Source organism: Octodon degus, unplaced genomic scaffold (genome assembly GCF_000260255.1).
Source record: "Octodon degus isolate 3935 unplaced genomic scaffold, OctDeg1.0 scaffold00352, whole genome shotgun sequence".
NCBI classification, from domain to species: Eukaryota; Metazoa; Chordata; class Mammalia; order Rodentia; family Octodontidae; genus Octodon; species Octodon degus.
The window spans coordinates 381,736-404,857 of NW_004524928.1; the positions used below are offsets into that span (position 1 = coordinate 381,736).

General features: G+C 38.3%; 1 protein-coding gene across 1 annotated transcript in view; it reads right to left on the reverse strand.

Annotated features, from left to right (window-relative positions):
- The window catches only part of Hnrnpc (heterogeneous nuclear ribonucleoprotein C (C1/C2)), a 91,386-nt gene that overhangs the window by 33,965 nt on the left and 34,299 nt on the right, over window positions 1-23,122 (reverse strand). Inside the window, 3 exon segments of the mRNA XM_012513183.2 lie at window positions 15,727-15,774; window positions 16,295-16,409; window positions 19,379-19,656. Coding sequence (XP_012368637.1) covers window positions 15,727-15,774; window positions 16,295-16,409; window positions 19,379-19,619 — 404 coding nt within the window. The 5' untranslated portion in view covers window positions 19,620-19,656.

Consider the following 23,122-nt stretch of genomic DNA (forward strand, 5'->3'; position numbering starts at 1 on the left):
GGGCTGGCTGGCATGTGGTGCTGGGGGATTGAACCGTGGTCCCTGATGCTTCGCTGAACTTGTTCTAAGTAGGTGCTTTAGACCACTGAGCCATCTCTCCAGCCCCATCCTAGTTGTTTTTTAAGAGATCTTTTCTTACTTTTTCACTAGCTGTAATGGTGTCTCTCTAAGGTCAAAAAGTCTACTTTCACTCAAATGATTTTGCCAGCTTGTGACAGAGGTTTCAATTTCCTGTATATCACTTTGAATCTGTTTCATACATTTTCTTTCTTTCCTAAATTGCTTATTCAGGGGTTCCATCACTTTTATATTCTGCTCTATTTTTTTTAATCAATGTATTCTTTAGAAGCACTTTGTGTCTGATCTGCTATCTTCTATACCTTTCTGCAGTTGTTTCTTTACTGCCAACGCTATTATTTCAGAGATTTCAGGTGTGTGATTTTCAGTTTCCTCTATGCTAGTGTCTTCTGCGTTTGTACTGGGTGGACTCGGGGCCTGAGACTGCATTTTGTTCCTTCTATTTGTCATTTTGTATACCACTGTCTTCTGACCTTTGGAGTAGGGTTTAGATAAGAGTTACTACCTTAGCACTAGGTCTGGATCTACAAAGTTGAGATTCCTCCAGGTGGGTGTTGCTTGGATCTGGCTGGGGTCTGGCTTCTATGCTCCACTTCTTCCTGGCTGCAGCCACTGGAGTTGAACCTTTTGTGTCACTCTGGCAAGATGTTCTGCTCCTGAATCAGCTGGGTGGGTCTTGCCTCTAGCCTCTTTGCAGGGAGTTCTGCTGAAGGGTTCCACACTGGGCCTGCACTCTGGGTCGAATGAGGATCCAGTGGGCCCCGGGCAGTCTTATTCACACTGGACCTGCGCTCTGGGTCAATTCAGGATCCAGTAGCCCCAGGACCTCTCACTCACTGGGCCTGCGTTCTGGGTCTGTTCGGGATCCGGCAGCCCCGGGCAGTCTCACTCACTCTATATGGCTTATTTCTAAGGCTACTTTTTATTATCATACTTGCTGCACACCAAATGCCTTGTAGGAAGAACACAAGTGTGTGCTGAGTAAATAAATGACTTTTCCAAACTGACGTGTAGGAAAAAATGAGCAAACTATCCATTAAGTAACATAAAACACAAAAATTACAAGCAAACGTTTCTACAGTTAAGCTTCACTTATTATTTGTATCCAATATTTATGCTTTCCTTGCTGAACTCCCTATTCTACAGACTACAGTAGTAGCATTCATCACTGCTAAGGTGGTACAGTTCCTGAAGAAAGTTATTCAACTAAATGAGTCAAATTTTATTTTATAAACTATCAAAACAATACCTATTTTTTTAACAATACCTATTTCTTTACTTACAATTAATACTGATTTGCTGACTACAGCATCCTTGAAATCTGTTCTAAAACTGTCTTCTGGACTCTACATTTCCCTGTCTGCAAGGCAGCCTCTTATTAGTAATCTTACACTTAAAAGTTATCAAAGAAGCCAGTCAGAAGTAACTTTGCAGTACGTGAACATGCACACTCTCATCCAAACAACACTGGCCCCCGTGGCTATTCCTCTTAGAAAAGATCCTACATAGGACAACACTGCTCAATCTTGCTGTGTATGTACAGAAACACATTTATTGTATATATATATATATATATATATATATATATATAATTTTCAAGGAGAGCTCTGTATTCTGTAATTTATTCATTGTAACAAAACCATAATACTTAAAAACACTGGTAAATAGATTTGATATAAACTAATTTTTCCCCAAGTATTTTGAGACAAAGTCTTACTATGTAATTCAGGCTAGCCTTAAATTCACTGCTTTCAAACACACTGCAACCCTCCAAACTCAGACTCCCAAGTGCTGGAATTTCAGGCATGTACCACACCACACCCAACAATAGTTAATTTTAGAGCCAGGATGGTGAAATTGCCAAGAAATTGGTGGTGGGGGGAGGAACCTTTAAAAGATATCTGTCAGCATCAGACAATGAATTTGGAGAAGTGTATCCACAAATACGCAAAGAATGTTCACAACAGATTCATCACAAGAAAGCCCAGTATTAGAACAGGGAAAATGCTTAAATATATATTTTAAAAATACATATTTTTATAAATTGTCATGAAATACAATCCTTAATACTCATAAAAATTCAAACCAAGACCACAATGAGATTATCACTCAAAACCCCAAGGAGGTGCCATTACACATCTGTTACACTAGAATAGCTGCTCACAACAAAAGATAAAACCGAGAACATGTGAAAAAGTGGGTCTCTCATGTAGCACATGGGAATGTAAAATGGTACAGATGATTTGGAGAACAACCTAACAGGGCTTCAAAAAATAAGTATGAAATTAAACACAAAACTAAACAATCATTCCAAATGTACAAAAACATAGGCCAATATAAAAACGATGTTCACAGAAGCCATTATTCAAAATGTGGAAATAAAGGTCAGGCCTGGTGGTGCTCGCCTATAATCCCAGTATTTGGGAGGCTGAGGCAGGAGGCTCACTGAGAGTCTGAGACCAGCCTGAGCTACAAAGTAAGCTCAAGGCCATCTGGAACTACAAAAATATAAAACAAGGGGAAAAATAGTTGGACAAGGTTGTGTAATCTATAATCCCAGCATCTGGGAGGCTACATAGAAGACTGCAGTTTAGGAAGACTACAGCAATTTCAAGGCCAGCCTCTGCTACATAGTGAACTCAAGGTCAGCATAAACTATACAGTGAGAAGTGAGAGGTCCTGTCTCAAATTAAGCAGAAACCTAAGGCCTTTCAACAGATGAACAAATAAACAAAATATTTATACAGTAGGAAATAATAAAAGGAATGGAGATTTTATAAACGCAGGATACAACACAGATCAGCAGAATATTGCAAAGCTGAAGATTACCACAAAAGACACATACTCCCTTATTCTCACGCACCCGGTATATTTTTTGGGTGACAGAATGTTCAAAAACTGAACCATGGTCTTGAGTAAGCAGTCAGCTCTTAGCTAGGCCACTTAGTTAAGAATCCTATCTTCCCAGGCAAGGAGGAGGGTGGTCCTTGGGCCTCTGGGGTGCACTGAGTCAGCAATTGAGACTGGGCATGGTGGCACATGCCTTGTAATCCCAGCGCTTGGGAGGTTATAAACAGGTGGATCACTATGAGTCTGATCTAGTAGTGAGACCCTGAACATCCTGTAGACCCTTTCCTTAAATACAAAAAAATTAAAGAAACCTATCTTCTTTTGAATACCATCTTTTCACACTGAGCACCTTTACCAGTGTTCAAAACTTGACCACTTTTGCCATGCCAGCCCTGCCCCGGGGGCATGCTGAGTGACTGAGACTATACTTGGTGATGCGCCCCTGCAATCCCAGCACTTGAGAAGCTGTAAACGGCAGGATCACACAAGTCCACTATGTAGTGAGACCTTATACTAAATACAACAACAAAACCACTTAAAAAGTGCTCACTTGATATACACAAAGCCTAGCTAGTATTATGTGCTGATCTTTAAAATTCATACTAAGGGCCAGCCAAATAGGTCAACAGACTAACGTGCCTGCTCAGTCAGGCACAGGGACCAGGGTTTGATCCCTGGCGGGCACCTGTAATCCCAGGCCTTGGGAGGCTGAAAACAGAAGGATCACTACAAATCCGATCTGTACAATGAGACGCTGTACTAAATACATTAAAAAATAAGACTAACACTTTTTTGACTTGTTAATTCAAAAAGCTTAACATTTACCCAGAAAATGAAGGTTCAAATATTAAGTGCTTTCATTTATTTTGTATTTCAACAGTTACATCTCATTATGCTTCGCATCTAGTTCCCCCAAAGCCTCATGTAGTCATGGGGCAGACATCTAGAGTTTGTGATCAATGCATGATTCAATACTGGGATTATGATTGTAAATGCTGCTGGGATTATAGGTGTGAGTGCTACACTCACCCTAGGAAAGATCGCCTGAACGCAATATAAGGAAAGGAGAGGCTTGCTTACGCTGTTTGCCATGGCTCCTGCCTTTCTGCTCTTGCTGTTTTGCTGTCTTCTGCCACCATGAACTGTCCTCTGCCATGTGCCACTCTGCCTTGGAGTCAGCCTAGTATGACTGAAACCTCCACAAACTATGCGTTAAATAAATAAACCTTTCTTTCCTTAACTTTGGGTGTCATTTGTCCCAGCAAGGGGAGAAAAGCAACCATGACTCATTTGAACTAGTTTTCTTTACTTTCTGCTAAGATAGGAAGACAGGAAATCTTCCTGAAGACATTCTTAAGAGATGGTGTATGAAGAAAGCAGAAGCAAAAACATATCGTTTTCTTTTTAAAATATATTTAGTACAGGGTCTACAGAGTCTCACTACACAGACGGGACTCATAGTGATTCTCCTGTTTTCAGCCTCCCAAGTGCTGGGTTTACAGGTATGCATCATCATGCACAGGATCAAATATATCCCCAAATTTGGACAAGCTTCCCCAAACTGTTGCCTTGCCTCCCCGCTTCCTGCAAGAACCAGTGGCACAATCTATCATATAATCTTTAAGGCAGAAATCTCAGTTTTAGGCTATTCATTCTGTTCCCTAATTCTCACATAAATCAGATCAATCATGGCAAAGTTTACCTTGCAAAATCTACCTCTTCTCTGCATCAATATTTAAAACACTCTTATGTACATACTTTTCTTTCATTTTCACTTATCAAGTCTTAGTGCTGGCTGCACACCAGAAACTTTATACAGAATTCTGAATCTGCTGGACCTGGTGATACATGTCAGTAACCACAGCATGGCAGTTGGTGCTGGTTATGAGGTTATAGTTTTTGTTTTCTTTGAGACAGGGTCTTGCCATGTACTTCAGGCTGGCTATGTCCAGGCTGATCTCAAACTTCAAAGGCATCGTGTGCCCAGCTTCCCAGAGTGCAGGGATTAACAGGTATGCATCATCACACCCAGGTATTCTTTACAGTGATACCTCAGTTCACAAATTCATTCTTTTCATTATTCTGGTTGCAAATGGTACTGGCCAAGAACTGCATCAAATACAATAGTTAGATGCATTGCTGACCTTGTGAGAAAATCTGATTTGGTACACAACAAGAAACAAGCAATGTATCAGGTTGGTGAACTGAATTACCACTATATTAAGTCCTTAAAGACCATTAAACAGGAACTAAAATCTTTTAAAACCAGTTCTCTTGCTTTGCCAGTTACTTAACATGTTCTCAGTGGTCACACTCAGGCTAGTACCAACACCTAATTTAATACTACAAACACAATTCCTGTGGGTTGTCCAATGAAGGATGAATAAAAGTTATGTGAGTATAGATAAATAAATGCATGTTTATCTTTTTTCAGTAGGGGTTTTCACTCATTTGCAATAAAATTAGTTTTGAAATGTACAACACAGGATAAGTTCTGCAGTATAAGCTCTAACTTCTGAACACATTCATGGATAATGAATCTTGGTTTTGTTAAAATCTATAACACAGGGGCCGGAGATGGCTCAGTGGAATAAGCGCTTCCCTGGCAAGCGCAAGAGCCTGAGTTCAATCCCCGGTTCCACCAAAAAAAAAAAAAAAAAAAAAAAAAAAAAATCTATAACACATAGGAAAACGACATCTTTTCCAAAAAGTTTTGCACTAAGTATGAGCACACAAAGTATTTGTGAATTTTAAAGGAATGAACACAAAAAGTACTTGTGGCACAACAAAACAAATCAGAGAACACTTACAGAGCAAACTTAATTATTAAAAATAGCGCCAAGTCAGCTGTGACAAATCAATTCTATATTTGTCTAAGAACTTTCAGTCTAAGAACTTTCAGATTTTAAGTAGTTTCCCTTCTTTTGTTTGAATAAAAATGTTCTCAAACACCAAAGCTTTCAACTCTAGATGCAATTTAGCAGTAGAGCACTTTCCTAGCATGAGTCCAGTTCCTAGCACTTCAAACAAAAACTAGCAGACGGGAGATTGAGACAGGGTTGTTGCCATCTTCAAAACCCTATCTCAAAATGAAAAAAAAAAAAAAAAAGAAAAATCCTCCTCCAAAGTATACAGAAACTATAACTTTAAATAGCTGTGTACTAACAGATTTTACTATACCTTTGGGAACACTATATAGTGTTTTGAAATGATGCATATTTTAAAAAAGAATGACAAAAGATGTAAAATGGGATTTTCAATAAGAAAATTAAATGAGAGGAAAATATTCACAGCAAAACTATCTTAAGAAACAATACAAAAATGGTACTCCAGCAAGAGCTGCTTTAGCAACAATTTCGGACTCCAACCTGCCCTAACAGCAATTTCAACAATGAACTTAAAGCCAATCTGGGTTTTTTTTATCCCTCCCACCAAGATTTACAAGCTCCATGAATATGTACACTAAAGGCCTTGATATGACTGTGTAAATACCAAGATGGAAAAATTATAACCAACAGATCCCAGTAATTATAAATTCGGCATGACATAGTGGAATGCCTTAAAGAACTAATTATCACACAGAATGGCAATTCACCAACATTTTTAGTATACCTTTCATCAAAAATGGGAAAAGAACATGATGATAGGTCTGAAAGTACAGTGAAAAGGACAACTATTACATCATTAAAATACAGAGCTGGGGGCCAGCAAGATGGCTCAGTAGAATAAACGCTTGCCTGGCAAGCACAAGGGCTTGAGTTCAATCCCTGGTTCTGTCAAAAAAAAAAAAAAAAAAAAAAACAAACAAACAAAAAAAAAAAAACAGCTGCTCATTAAGGGCCAGCCAGATAGCTCAGCAGATTAAAGCACCTGCACCTGTTTAGGCAGGCTCAGGGACTGGGATTCAACGTTTGCTAAGGCAGCCCTGCCCCCAGAGCACACTGCATCAGTGATTGAGACTGGGTGTGGTAGCAGGCATCTGTAATCCCAGCTCTGGCAGGGCTGAAAACAGGAGGATCACTAAGAGTCCAATCTGTGTAATGAGACTGAGACACTGTAGACCCTTCTATATTTAAAAAAAAAAAAAAAAAAACTTATAAAAAAGCTGACCATTAAGATATGTAAGCCAACAATATAAAAATAACTGCACTGCAACATTAAAGAACATAAAATTGACTAGTTATTTTTGAAAGATAGCACATTAAGATACAACCAACTGACTTAAGTTTTTAGCTTCTGATTATCCTCAAGCTCCTCTGTTTTGTTGGATCAGGATCTCATTAGGTACAGTCAATACTCCTGCCTCAATCCCAAAAGGTGGGATTACAGATGTTTCTCACCACATCCAGCAGGCCTTCAAATTTTTTTTTTTATTTATTGCGTGTGTGGGTGTGGCCAGCTCAGCCCACCAGGGGGGCGGGGCTGGCTGGCATGTGGTGCTGGGGGATTGAACTGTGGTCCCTGTGATTTTGCTTAGCTTAGCTTGTACTAAGTAGGTGCTTTAGACCACTGAGCCATCTCACCAGCCCCAGGCCTTCAATTTTAAACATAAAAAAAAAAAAAAAAAAGAATTGTACTTAATTATCCACAGCAACAAAAACCCTAACAAGAATACCAATTAGGGGCCGGGGAAGATGGCTCAGTGGAATAAGTGCTTCTCTGGCAACTGCAGTGGCCTGAGTTCAATCCCCGGTTCCGCCAAATAAAAAGAATACCAATTACTCGGCCGGGGAGATTAGCAGCATAAACACCTGCCTGGCAAGTGCAACATCCTGAGTTTAATCCCTGATACCAAAACACGCGCATGTGCGCATGCACACACACACCCACCCCCTTATTGTTTTGTGCTTTTTTTTTTTTTTGAACCAGGGATTGAACTCAGTCCCTTGCGCTTACCAAGGAAGCACTTATTCCACTGAGCCATCTCCCCGGCCCCTACCTTACTGTTAAAATAGATGTTTTCTCCTCATACAATGTCCAATGAATATATTCTTATATTTTCTGCTAAAAGGCAGGTTGTCACAATTAACACAAAATCATCACTAAAATATTCTGCTTTCCTCTTCCACTCACCCATAAGATAAAATAAAACCTAAATTTAATCAAGTCTCCAGAACTGTCTACACATAGCGGAACAGGGTACCCAATCAGCAAAATCCAATCTGTACAAAAAAAATATTACATTCATTGGGTTGGGGAGATGGCTCAAAGCACTTCCCTGACAAGCACAAGGGCCTGAGTTCAATCCCCAGTTACACACACACACACACACACACACACACACACACACAAGAAAAGAAAGAGTAACATTCATTAAGCAAGGACTGGTAGCAAATACATACTTGTTCATCCCAGCACACTTTGGGTTGCTGAGGCAGGAGGATTGTGGGGTTGGGAGGGACCAAATTGGGATACATAGTAAATTCAAGGCAAACCTGAATTACATAGCAAGACCCTGCCCTTTAAAAAAACAAAAAGTGTGTGGGGAATATTTATCTTTTTGAGATCTACACAGAAATACTTATAGAGTTAAGCTTCTGGCTTGACTATGCTTCAATAGGGAATAGGGATAAGGCTTAGCAGGCCCAATTGCCTGCCTGTTAAGCACAAGGTCCCAAGTTTAGTTCTGGGTACCAACAAAACCAAACAAAAAGCTGACTAGCACACCTGTCATTTCTACTCACAGTCTATAAACAAAAACAAGACATGCAGCCTAGAGTTCATGGACAGGGATCCGAATTCCACTGGCTCTGGGGCCCCATAAAGTCACACGGGCAGAGATGTGAAGATAGAAATATGAATATATTCTTCCGAAGGAAAAGAGTAAAGAACTGAGGATGAAGGAAAAAAAAAAAAAAAAAACAAACACCCCACCAAACCAAACAACAAAACAAAACCAAAAACAAGTGCCTGTAATGCCAGCAGTTGGGAGGCTGAAAACAGGAGGATCATCATGAATGTAATCAGCGTAGTGAGACCCTATAGACAATACTAAATACATTTTTTCAAAAAACCCACCTAAGAAAATTTGAGGACAGGTAAGAAACACTACAGATGTTGATGAATACATGGTCCCTCATTCTACCCTTCTTTAGACATAGTGAGGTTGAAATATTGCACGCTTTGTTTTTCTTAAATAGACTTGAGGCTGTCCTTAAATTCACTATATTAAGCATAGGCTGGCTGCAGCCACCAGAGCCACCATACTCAGCCAAGTTGAAACATAAAAATACATCAAGTGGGCCTGGTGTGGTGGGGCACACTGTAATCTCTAGTTCAGGGGCTAAGGAAGTACCACCATGAATTTCTGTTCTGCCTGAACTACACAGTGAGACCTCAATTCAAAAATAAGTATTTAAACATCAACTACTGTTCTCTTTTATTTATTTTTTAAAGATGACTATTTTTATTTATTTATTATTTTATTTTAAATTTACTTATGTGTGTGTGTGTGGTCAGCTCAGCCCACCAGGGGGCAAGGCTGGCTGCCATGTGGTGCTGGGGGATTCGCGGTCCCTGTGCTTTAAGCTTGTTCTAAGTAGGTGCTTTAAACCACTGAACCATCTCACCAGCCCCTGTTCTCTTTTATTTTGAATTAGTTTGTAACACTGTTGTTAAGCATAAAATGAATCGTAAGTATATTAGAAATACTGTTTAAGGGGAAGACATGGTAGGCTATCAATGAAATCCTTTGGTTTGAAGTTAGTTATCGGCCTGTCAAATAGCTCAGCAGATTAAAGCACCTGCAAGCAGGTGCAGAGGCCTGCTTGTGCCAGGCGCAGTGAGATGGCAATTAAGACTGAGCATGGTGGTGCATGCCTGTAATCCTAGTTCTTAGGAGACTAAACAGGCAGATCACTACGAGTCTGATCTAGTACTGGGACCCTGAACACCCTAAAGTACAAAAATAAAAAAATAAAGAACGAAATTAGCTATCAACAAAATAATCCAGATATTCATGACTTATGTCAGAATTAACAGTGAAAAGTACACATTAATTGAGCATGGTGTCACACACCTGTAATAGCACTAGGAAGGAATAGTTGCAGAGCTGGAGACTAGCCTGGGGGCCACAAAAAGTGTGTACAAGAGTCAGCCAGATAGCACAGTGGACTATGAAAAGCAGCCAAGTGCAGGGATGGGTTTGATCCCCAGCCTCACTTGCCTGTTATCCCACGGCTGGGAAGGGTGAAAACAGGAGGTTCATTAGGGTCTGAGCTGTGTAGTGAGACCCTGTATCAAATACATAAAGGGGGGATGGGGAGAACCTGAAAGAATAAAATATGAAAGGTATAGTAAAACAGAAACTGAACATAAGGAATAAACAACTAAGATGAGAAAAGGAAAAAAAGATAGGAAGAAAATGGGGAAAAAAACATGCAAGTATATATACAGGATAGCTGAGATGATTGTACTACACTTTTTTTTTTGGTACCAGGGATTAAACTCAGGACCTTGCACTTGCCAGATAGGCACTTATGCCACTGAGCTACATTCATGGGCTACTAATTCCATTAGTTCTTTGAAAAGAGCAGTTAATGTTTAAAATTTTCACTTTAACTATATGCTAATATCTGTAATCTAAGCAATTACATCGAGGACAGTAACATGCCAATATAAAAACCACAGTTCAATACCTCTCATCTTGTTCTTCTGAATGTGTACCATTTCTAATGTCTTGTCAATAGTAATTATACACTTTAAAATTAAAAAGGGGGGGTGGGAAGATAGTTCAGTAGAATAAACGCTTGCCTGGCAAGTGCAAGGGGCTGAATTCAATCCCCAGCTCTGCCAAATAAAATAAAAAATAAAATATTAACTGTAAAAATAAAATTTATTTATTATTTATTTTATTTTTAAATTTTTATTTACTATTTTTGTTTTTGCAGAAGTGGGGATTGAACTCAGGCCCTTGCATTTACTGAGCTAGCTCTCTAGCCCCTCAAAATTAAATTAAAAAATAAATAAGGCTTACTGAAAGGAAGCAGTGTTCAAGTATTTGTCCAATCTTGCATACCTGTATCTGTTAATCTGAGCACCAGATTTGATAAAAATCCACATATAACTTGTTAATTTGCTGTTTTCAAACTCTGTGCTATATATGTATTGTTGCATGTTACTCAGTTTGCCTTTGTTGTTTACTCATTGAAATAAAATGTAATCAAATTTAAAAAATACATAAACAGGAAAAAAATCTATACGCTAAGAGAATTTCAAATCTATATCAAGGTCCACCCTTTGCTAAATTTCCTAGATCTTACTTGGGAGGCTGAGGAAGGACAACTGCTGAGTTCAAGGGCGGACTGAACTACACTGAGACCTCTCAAAAGAAACCATTAACTGCAATCACTAAGTCTTTTTTTTTTTTTTTAATGTATTTAGTAAAGGGTCTTCAAGGTCTCACTATACAGATTGGACTTACAGTGATCCTCCTGTTTTTAGCCTCCCAAATGCTGGGATTGCAAGCAGACACCACCACGCTGTCTCAGCATACTCTGGGGCAAGGCCGGCACAGCAGTCAATTTGAATTTAATTTTTGACATGTAGTCATCTTAAAATTCTTGAACAAGTTCAACTCCTCAACACCAATTTTAGTTTCCAAGTTCAATTGGTTCTTTAGTACATACTACCTCGATACTTTGTCTTCAAAAGTCTTTTCCTGGGGGCTGGAGAGATGGCTCAGTGGTCTAAAGCACCTACTTGGAACAAGCTAAGCTAAGCAAAGCACAGGGACTGCCGTTCAATCCCCCAGCACCACATGCCAGTCAGCCCCGCCCCCTGGTGGGCTGAGCTGGCCCCCCACACACACAATAAATAAATGTAATAAATAAAAATAAATAAATAATTTAAAAAAAAAAGTCTTTTTCTGGCACAGCTAGAGCAGGGAACAAGGTTGGGAGCCCAGCAATTTCAGATGACTTGAGGTCTGCACTGTCCTACGGATAACCCACTACTACTACTGGACTATACTGAGTTATTTTGCTGAATTCATGCACCTACAATATTTAAATGACAATGGAATACCCATCTCTGACAAAACTAAATGAAAAGGGAATATAAATGAAGGACCATTTTTGTATCTGTATATACAAAATAGGATAGATATACAGCTACTTTCTCTTAATTCAGTGAGAAGATTTGTACTAATAGTGTTTGGACAGGATATCATGTCTGCATCCTGTACTATGAATAACTACTATGAAGACAACAATATGCAATGTATTAATTATTGTAACTGTCCTACTATGCTGTTTTGAAACTGTCTCATTACTGCTTCTGAAAAAAATTAAAAATTAAAAAAAAATGTTTTTCTGAGCTAAGATTAAAACAGAAGATATTACAAAAAGAAATATATCAGGTAATAACCTATTTTTAAATCTCTCCAGAATATTTAAATTTACTATCAGATATTTTATGCACTTCATGACCAAATAAAATTTTAATGAGTACTGTTCTCTGGGAGCTACAACTATTTTTTTTTCTTTTTTTCGAAATTGGGGCTTGAACTCAGGCCCTTGCGCTTGCCAGGGAAGCGCTTATTGCACTGAGCCATCTCCCCGGCCCCAAGTGTTGTTCTCATTAAGGAAAATACAACGCAAAAATTTTGAGTAAATTACAGTAAATTTAAACAGCAGTTTCAAAGAATGCATCATAGTCCATGAATAAGACCACAAAGTAAATTCTTCTAATTTATGGGTCATGACACAGTACCATTTTTCTCATGGTTTCTGCCATTGAATATCCACTATGAATTATGTCCTGAGGAAAGTAGTAATAAATATCTGTACCCTACAGTCCATGTATTGACTGGCTGTTAAAAACAAAACAAAACAAAGTCTCAAGTTTGGCTGATCAAAAGTATTTCAGTTTTTATACAGTACTCCAGACAGAATGTGGGAACTGCACATGTTAGGCAAGTACCCTACATGGAAATATATCTTCAGCCCTGACTGGTAAGTTTTAACTTATGGACAAAAGATTCTGATGTGCAGAAAAGGGAGCTGCTTCTGACTTAATGCCTCCAAGTCACTTAATTGTTAACCAACTTTTTCAGTAGAAAAGAAATACAGATCTTCGTTGAAAGTATCCTATCAAAAAGAGAATTTTCAAAGTCACAAAATCACTAGTTTTCATTCAACCATGCTTTGTGCCTCATACCTGTATACTATATACTACTAACACTCAAGAGTCTAGGCAGGAAGATCATACATTTGAAGACAACTTTGGCGACATACGGAAGTTCAAGAGCAATTCCTGAACTACAAACGAAGCAAGACCATCTCAAAACCATGAACAGTCTTCAAAACACTGGACCACAATTTATCATTTCTGGTTAATATTTAAGAGACGCAAAAAAAGAGAATTTTGACATTACATTCCAGATTATTTACAATGTAGATTCAACATTTCCAGGCTTCTTGTTCTGGCCTCTTAATGGCAGATCCTAGCCTATGCAGCATTTTCAAGTACAATTAAGTATTTACTTTCAGACATTTGCTAATACTGTTTTCAAGCCAAATTGACTTCTTCAGCCAAACTCCTTGATATGATTAATAAACTCAGTTGAAATGTTTTGCTTTGCAACATTCCATAATCAAGCAAATTGCTACTTTTCTTATAAGAGTAGAAAGGAAGCCTGGTGTGGTCGTACACATCTATTACCCTAACACAGACTCCGAAGGATCACTGTGAATTAATCCTTGGTACACAATGAATTCAGGGTTAGCCTGATTTATGTAATACTACCCTGTATAAAGTATAAAAAAAAACAAAAAACCCACACACATAAAATCAGGGACCGAGGTACGAAAACTAACCACAATGGCCTATACTTATAATGCTGAATATGTAAGAGGATTCTAAGTTTGAACTAGCTTGGACTACTTTGAAAGATCATGTCTCAAAACCCGCGAATGTAGCTCAGTGATAGTATGCTGGGTCTAGATTCAAACCCCAATACTAAAGGAGTAGGGGGAGAAGCACGCCTGGGCAACACATCTAATAATGGAATTCAATTATCTTAAGATGGGCCAGTGAGACAGTTCAGCAGACTAAGCACCTGCTTAAGCAAGCACAGGGACTGGGGTTCAATCCCCAGCATGCAGTGCAGGCCCAACCCCCAGGGGTGCAATGAACAAGACTGGGCGTAGTGGCGCACACCTATAATCCCAGCTGGGGAGGCTGAAAACAGGAGCATTACTACGTATCTGAGCTGTGTAGTGAGACCCTATAACTCAAAAAAAAAAAAAGATGAAAAATGGAGTAGGGTCCTTCATAAATAGAAAAAGCAGAGGCAATAACGGGGTGGTGGCGCACCCATGTAATGCTAGCAGTTGAGACTGAGGCTAAGTTCAGTTCAAGGCTACCATAACAAATACAATGTCTTAATAAAGGTTAAAGGTATATCTACTTCATAATTTATAAAATTATACACATATATGTGTGTATATATACACTCTCCGTAGCACTGCAGTCCAGCATATCACAATTTTAAAAAGGGGTAAACCAAATCTCCTTTTATTAAAACTATTATCTTTTGTGTATCTTAGTATGATTTTATTTAAATGTCTTTGCAAAAGGTTCATTTTTCTTGGAAATGTGGTATTATAAGTTGAACTAAATTCAGAAATTTTAAATCTTTAAATATGGCCTACTCCTTTCTACTTTGAAAATTCTAATTCTATGAATATAAGTTTCTTGGTTTTGACAATGAATTATGATGACTGATCTGTAAATTCTTTCTTCATTTTTATTTTGGACTGTGTGTGTGTGTGTGTGTGTGTGTGTGTGTGTGTGTGTGTGTGTGTGTATGGCCAGCTCAGCCCACCGGGGGCAAGGCTGGCTGGCATGTGGTGCTGGGGGATTGAACTGCGGTCCCTGTGCTTTGCTAAGCTTGTTCTAAGTAGGTGCTTTAGACCACTGAGCCATCTCACCAGCCCTGGACAGTTTTTATTGTTATATTCATTTATGTTTGTAAATAACTTATTTTCAATTTGTAACCTATTAAAAAATAAAAAATAAAACTATTATCAATGTCCATACAGTTTCATTGTATTACTCTGCTACCTGCTAATTGCTACAACAGTTTTAAAACCAGCACTGAAAGCCATTCAAGCTAGCTCTGTTCCATGTATCTTGTAATTTGATGTCTTTTGGCTTCAACACTAATGCTGTTCTGAAGGCCTAAGAAATAATTATTCTAATACTGCTTTTAGACCTACAAACATGCTCCAAACTGCAATATAAGTATTAACACTTGAACTCCAAAGGCAATCTTTACAATTATATATTGCCCACTTCATACATCTGTTAAAAGGAGACAATTTTTAAGATAAGGGATCTTTCTTAAAAACTTTACTGTGCTCACCATCCACACATTTTGAAAGTCATAAAAAAGTCTATTATTGGGGCTGGGGAGATAGCTCAGTAGAATAAGTGCTTGCCTGACAAGCACAAGGGCCTGAGTTCAATCCCCAGTTCCGGGGGGAAAAAAAAAAAAAAAGTCTATTATTTAGTATACATGGCAACCTGGAAGATTTTCATTATTTTAGAGGAAAGGGAACACCTCTTTGAATATGCCAACTGCTTCTTCAAAAAGGTAAGTTCAGGGGCCAGGGAGATGGCTCCGTGGAATAAGCGCTTCCCTGGCAAGCGCAAGGGTCTGAGTTCAATCCCCGGTTCCGCCAAAGAAAGAAATTAAAAAAAAAAAAAAAAGGTAAGTTCACCACTACAAAATAGGAAACAAATTGATTTACTAGTTTTTAACAAGATAGACAAAAGAAAATACCTTCAACATACCTGTCATAATAATCACGTTGAAAGTCATAGTCCAAGTCAAAAGAGGAGCTGAAATATAAATATCGAAAGAAGATTAATTTGGAGATGCTGATGTCAATTCACAACAGAAGGGAGGGAAACATGCCAAACAACAAATATCAGTAAGATTAACATCAAATAAACCCAAATAATTCAAGTAAATCACTACATTTCTATCACCTTATACCACTAGTCATAGTACAACAGTCAGTTACTAAATAATTTCACTAAATTCAACACAACATAGCAAAAACAAAAAGACTGAAAAATGTAACAGTAAATTAAACATATACCCCGGTTTCTAAAAAGATAAGCAACTTTCAAAGGATTTCAACTTATGATATAAGACCAAACTACTCTTTCATTAAAAAATTTTCAGGGATCTAATACTTTAAATAAACAGAAAAAAGAGGTACATTAATGCAATTTAAAAACCATTACTTTTGCACAATAATACACATTACATTAAACCCTCCCCACATCCAGAAAACAGATAGAGAAGATGCCCACTGATGGACACAATGCAGTTATAAATAATAAAGTTCCGGACCTGAGTAGAGGGGACGGAGAAGGGTGTTCTGGTACTGACCCGTACATCTCCGCTGCAGATCGTTTCACACCTGCTTTTCCTCTGTTCACTTTTGGCTCTGCAGCCAGATTAATATCTGAAGAAACAAAAATAAAAAATTTTAAGGATTAAAAGTCTGACTTACAGTGACATAAATCAAGAAAGATCTCAGCATTACATTCCCATCTCATATAAAATTCCCACGAGAAATTCAACTTTTCATTTCTTTGTACCGTGCTGTAACAAAATTGTTCCTTGGACACATTAAATTTGTACTTGCAACCCTCAGCACTCATGTCAAAATTCAACTGTCACCATTTAGAGCATTCAATCTGCTCACTTGGCTTCTATTTCTATCAATGTGTACAACAAATTGTCTCACTGGAAATGGTTCTACAGATTTAAAAATAACAAAAATACATTTCAATGGATGAGTAATTTAGGTGTGAAATTACCTATTCCCCACTAACAGGGTTCATGGTCTTTTCCTTGTTGTTCTAAAAACCCAGGAAGGGTGTCAGGGAAATAGCTTAGTGGAATTAAGTGCTTGCCCGGCAAGCACAAGGTTCTAAATTCAATCCCTGGTACCAACAAAACAAGTAAAATAAATAAAAAAATACATCTAAAAAGCCCAGCTATCAAAATATCAAGGGAAAGGGGCCAGGGAAATACAATAAGCACAAGGGCCTGAGTTCAATTCCCAGTTCCGCCAAAAAAAAAGTAAGGCTAGATGAGCTTTGGTACAGTAGTTTGGGGCCAGGGAGATGGCTTAGTAGAATAATGCACTTCCCTAGCAAGCACAAGGTTCAGTCCCCGGTTCTGCAAGAAAATATATATACATCTGTATCAAGGGCTGCAAAACAGCTGTGTAAGATTCAGTTCAAATGATCAACTGAAAAATTTGATTATGAGATTCTGTTTGCTGCTCAGCACTAGATGACTATCCTTTTAATTTCTTATTGCCGAATGTTGATGGAAAGTTAATTACAATTTTGCTTTCAAAAGTTTTGACTTTGGATCCATGCACAACTCCTATGAAACTAAAAATATTTAAAAAGCAATCTATATGATGTAAAAACAAAATGAATCCCATCTACCATGCTGAGTATGTAACAAGTTATAGTGTCCTAAATTACTGAGTCATTTTACTAACTCAGAAGTTAGTGATCCTCCTGAGGCAGGAGGATCACAAATTTGAGGAATGTCAGGGCAATTTAGGGAGTCTCTGTTTCAAATGAAAAGGACTTGGAATGTAGTGATAAGAATTCTCCCGAGTTCAAATCTCACCACCACACACAAGAAAAGAACTCTATGTAGATGACAGCAATGTGATTTACATAAAAAAAAACAACCCTGCACAGTCAGACATCAAAACCAATAAATAATCCTAGCTATTCAGAAGGTTTGCGCGGCCGGGAAAATGGCTCAGTAGAATAAGCGATTCCCTGGCAAGCGCAAAGGCCTGAGTTCAATCCCCAATTCCTCCAAAAACAAAAACAAAAAAACAAAAACAAAAACTCCCCCCACACAAAGGCACTGGGTTTGATCTTCAGTAAAAACAAGCAAACAAAAGCCTGATGAGCTATTAGTGGCAAAAGCAAGTTTTCAGAAGGTTCGGGGAAGGAAAAAAACCCACCCATGTGGTGGTGTGCATCTATAATCCCAGCACTCTGGAAAACTGAGGAAGGAAATCTGGGAGTTGAAGACTGATCTAGACTACATACACAGCAAAACCCTGTCTCCAAGAAGAAAAAATAAATAGTGCTATGTAAAACAATTGCTTAAATGTTGATACATTAGGAAAGGAATGAAGCAGGTACAGTATGGGTTTTTTTTTTTGTATTTTAGTAAAAAGTGTCTTACAGGGTGTTCAGTTCTCACTAGATCAGACTTGTAGTGACCCACCTGTTCACAGCCTTGATGGGTAGTATTCTTTATTGTGCCATTCTGTAACATAGAGGCTGGATAACTCTTAGGCTGGATAACTCTTAGGTAAAATAGGACACATCATGGTGTGAACACACAATGAGCTGGGATTACAGGTGCACACCACCATGCCCAGTCTCAATCACCAGCTCAGCGCGCCCTGGAGGCAGGGCTGGCACAGCAGGCTGGGGGACTGAAGCCCTGCCCCTGCTTGCAGGGGCTTTGTATTTGGCTAGGCCCCAGGTTCATTATATTCTATTTTTGTGTGAGAAAATTCCATCAATAGTTAAAGTACATAATAAATCACTAACATGTTCATTTTAATAAATCTAATTTTCATAGTGTAGGTTTTCCTATACAGTGAATACCAGAGAAATGGGGGGAGGGGATGGAGATTTCCAATTACACTACTCTATTTACTGACTCAACATGTTAGAAGTTTTTCTCAAATGCTTTCATTAACAACCTTGAAATACTATCCCCTCAGATAAAGATACTACTAGCTTTTTTCATTTTAATAGAAGAAATTTAAGACTCGGTCATACTATATATGCAGCCTGTCCCAATACACATGGACATGAAATACTGAAGCAAAGCCAGTTGGTATGACTCAAAAGCCCAAGTGTGACTAAACAACACTGTCTCTCTGTGTTTACCTAAGGATGGTACAGCCAGATAAGCAACATCTCTAATTATGAAATACCATCATGTGTCCTATTTTACCCGAGTTGTCTAGCTTCTATGTCACAGAATGGCACAATAAATACCCATCAAGCAGGGAATGTAACTGTAACTAAGAGATATGTTACACTTATTTGTATTGGTTCAATACCCAGTACCAAAACAAAAAAAAAAAATTTTTTTCATTATGCCCACAAGCCTAAAACGTTTCATGTTAAAATTATAATAACATCCCACAATAAGTATCTCAGACTTTAAGCAGAAGAAAATAAGCCTGGCAGCATGATATATGCCCACTTGGGAAGCTAAAGCAAGATCCCTGCAAGTTTAAAGTCAGTCTGAACTGCATAACGAGATCCTACTTCAGAAAAAAGAGAAAAGGACAAGAATAGAAAAACATGAACAGAAAAATTCAAAATTATATCAAATGAAAAAAAACTCTTTCAATTGAGACCTTACCTAAAACCTGGCCAGCAATCATTCTGCCATCCTCTCCAGCTACAGCAGCCCGAGCATTTCTCTCATTAACATACTGGACAAAGGCAAAGCCCTTATGAACGGAGCAACCCACAATTTTGCCATACTTCGAGAAGATGGCCTCCACATCAGATTTCTTCACCACCAGAGTGTTCAGATTCCCAATGAACACACGGGAATTCATGGAGCAAGGATCTGTCTTGTTGGTAACATTGCTAGCCATTGTGTTTGATGATAAAGTTGCTTACAGTGACAAAAACCTGGAGGGGAAAAAAACAGCATTCAGGTGAATAGATGGAGTAGATCACTAAAGAACATTTACTAAAATAACTGTACTCATTTTGAACTACTATATCTAGATTCCATTTAAGAATGTCACAGTACCAAGTATATTACTATTGAGAGATTAGTGCTCTTGATATATACTTGAAAATTTTAACTTTCTGTATGCTCAGTTGTGCTCTTGGAGCACCAAATTTCCTTCAAACTATCTGCAACATAATCCTATGGAACATTTTTAATTCCAAGAAGATTAATTTTTTCTGTAATAGAAATAAAGTAAATCAGAATTCCTTAGGTTATCAGTTTTGACTATTCACTTTCCTTGTTAAGATTTCCTTGCCCTCAATAATTCTATCACCTTTTGTATTACTGCTTCTATTAAAAATACTTCTTACTCACTGGCCACCAAATAGACACAACTTCAAATTATACCATACAACATTCCTGAGCAAGATCAATGTGGACAATTTATGTTTACTCTTCAAGTGCAATTGACTGTTCTTACCCCCAGTATTGGGGATCAAACCCAGGGCCAAAAACATGCAAGGCCAAGTGTGACACCACTGAGTTGAATCCCCAGCTTCTTGAACTTCTTATACAGAGACAACAAATAATAATCAATTTATAATCTGAAAATATATATTTCAGGATACTTCAATTAAATATGCAATACATACATGAATATCAGTACCATTTTTTATAGACTACAATGACTAAACCTTTTGACAACCTACAGTATTCCTTAGTAATACTGGATGGTGATGATGATAAAACTAGCAAGTAGAACAGGCACAGATAAAAAACAGTAAAAGAATACCAAAAATGAACTTTGTAAATTTGTTATGGAATCTCAATCTCAATATTATTACATGGAAATGCATGATAGTACCACCCAATTCCCCTTCTATGTTTGCTTTTTTTTGCCTGAAACTTACTATTTAGCCTAGCTCGGCCTTAAACTCAGAGCAATCCTCCTGCTCCAGCCAGCCAAGTACTGGGATGACAGACAAGTACCACATGCCAAGATCTAAATTTCTTTTTAAATATAAAAGGTTCCATACCACATTGTTTTACCTCTTCCTCCTCTACCTTCCTATGTTTTTCTCTTTTTGCAATGCCAAGAATCTAACCCATGACCTTGAGCTTGCCAGGCAGGCACTTATGCTGCAGAGTTATCTCCTTGGCCTCCTCTAGGCCCCTATGTTGAAAAAAATGGTTTCAAAGAATGATTTTTTTTTAAATTTTTTTTATGTGTGTGTGTGTGTGTGTGTGGCCAGCTCAGCCCACCAGGGGGCGGTTCTGGCTGGCATATGGTGCTGGGGGATTGAACCGTGGTCCCTGATGCTTTGCTAAGCTTGTTCTAAATAGGTGCTTTAGACCACTGAGCCATCTCACCAGCCCAAGAATGACATTCTTAAGATTTCCATTTTTCTTTGAAAGGTACCAAAGAATGTTCAGTCAAAACTAATATTAGTACCTAGTATATTGGTTAGCCTATCAATCCAGTGAATGATGACAGATGAGTTTTTACCAATGATGTATACATGTGTTAGGAACATGTTTTATCAAACAATGAACATGTGCAATCATCATGTAGTAGGACTACAGAAATAGTAATAGTTATGCATGGTCCCTAAAGCTTATCTAGGACTATTTTAAAATTTTATTAAAGACAGTATAAATTTCAAATATCAAATGAGCTTACTACCAACTTCTGTCAAAGTGAAACATCTATGAGGTGACCAAAAATTATCAATAGTTTAGGTTAGTAGTGGTGAAGCCATGGCATGGGTAGTTTTATAATTTTAAGATGGAAGATGTTAACACAGAACTATTATTCCTAAATAAAATCTCAGTATTCAGGTTTAACTGCAGTGCTAGTGCTTCACAAAAAGTGAGTGGGGGGGCTAGATGGGGTAGCACACACTTGCAATCCCAAAAATCAGGAGGCTGATTCAGAAAGGTCATTGCGAGTTTGAGGCCAGCCTGAACTGGCCATAGCAAGACCCTACCTCAAAAAGAGAATCAGTAAGTGGGTTTTGGGCTAGGGAGGTAGCTCAGCAGCATAAATTCCTGTCTGGCAAGCACAAGGTCCCAAGTTTGATCCCTGGAACATCAACAACAACAAAACAAAAAAACTCCACAATTTATCAGGTGGATTTTTGGGTTGAAATTTGACTGTTTTTAAAAGGTTCACCTTCATTATCAATGGATTAAGTGTATATAAGCTACTGAAAAAGAACTAGTATTCTAAGAATGAAAGAATGGAGCCAGGTGTGGTTTATTATGCCTGTAATCCCAGCACTCAGGAGGCTGAGGCAGAAGGATCATTGGGAATTCAAGACAAGCCTGGGCTAAAAAGTGAGCACAAAGCCAGCTTGAACTGCATTAAGTCTCCTAAAAAAGACCAAAAACAAACAAAAGGCGGACTAGTTTTGTAATGTATCAAACTTCAACAGAAATCAATAAAATGACAACAGCAAAACTCCAAAGACAACATTTTCAACTACTCTAGATGACAAGATACAACCACCAAAACTCCAAACTGCAAGCTGGTAAAGACATGCCAAAGGCAAACACACACAAATGCCATCTGGACCTTAATATTTTTTCCCCTTTTCTTTTTTCTTCAGACAGGCCTAGCCTCAGTGGGGCTCCAAGTCAAGAAACTTCTGCCTCAACCTCCGGAGTACTGGGATTAAAAGCATGTACCATAACACCATGCTAAATAATCACGAAACAGTATTATCAAATAATCACTCAGTACTAACTACAGTAGAAAACAAAACAATTTTCTAAAATTAGAAAACTTTTGATTACTGCAGTAACACGTGAGTATAAGCAATTACAATAATGCTAAAATGGGTGGTTCGGGGCCTGCCCAATAGCTCAGTTGTTTAAGTGCCTGCTGAAACAAAGTCCTCAAGCTCAAGCTTCTGTGGTTGGAACCCAGATAGTCACGGCAAACCAGAAATGCCCTAAAGGCATTTTCAGGCCTCCAAAAAACAAACAAACAAAAAAACATAAAATGGGTGGCTCATGCCTATAATCCCAGTATCCTGTGTCTTTCAGAGTAACTGTGGAGCAAGCAGTCCTGGACCACAGCACTCTCTGGGTTTAATCCACAGTATAATCCCTCACCAGAAGTCAACTACTACATGACCTTACACACATCAAACCAGATAAAGTGTCAGTCATATAGTTGCAGCTATGTGGGAAAGATGAGGCTGAAGGGCCTTCTGAGGCAATGGTCATATCCAGTTCAGTCAGGCCAACGTATCAAGACTAACCCAGTTTCATTTTTTTTTTCTTTTTAATTAGCAGAATGTATTTATTGAGGGAAAGAAAGCTCCTCTCCAAGAGAGGGACAGGAGGGAGGCCGGAGCAGATTGTCCCCCAACTAAACCAGTTTCAAAACTCATCAAATGGAAAAAAAAAAAAAAA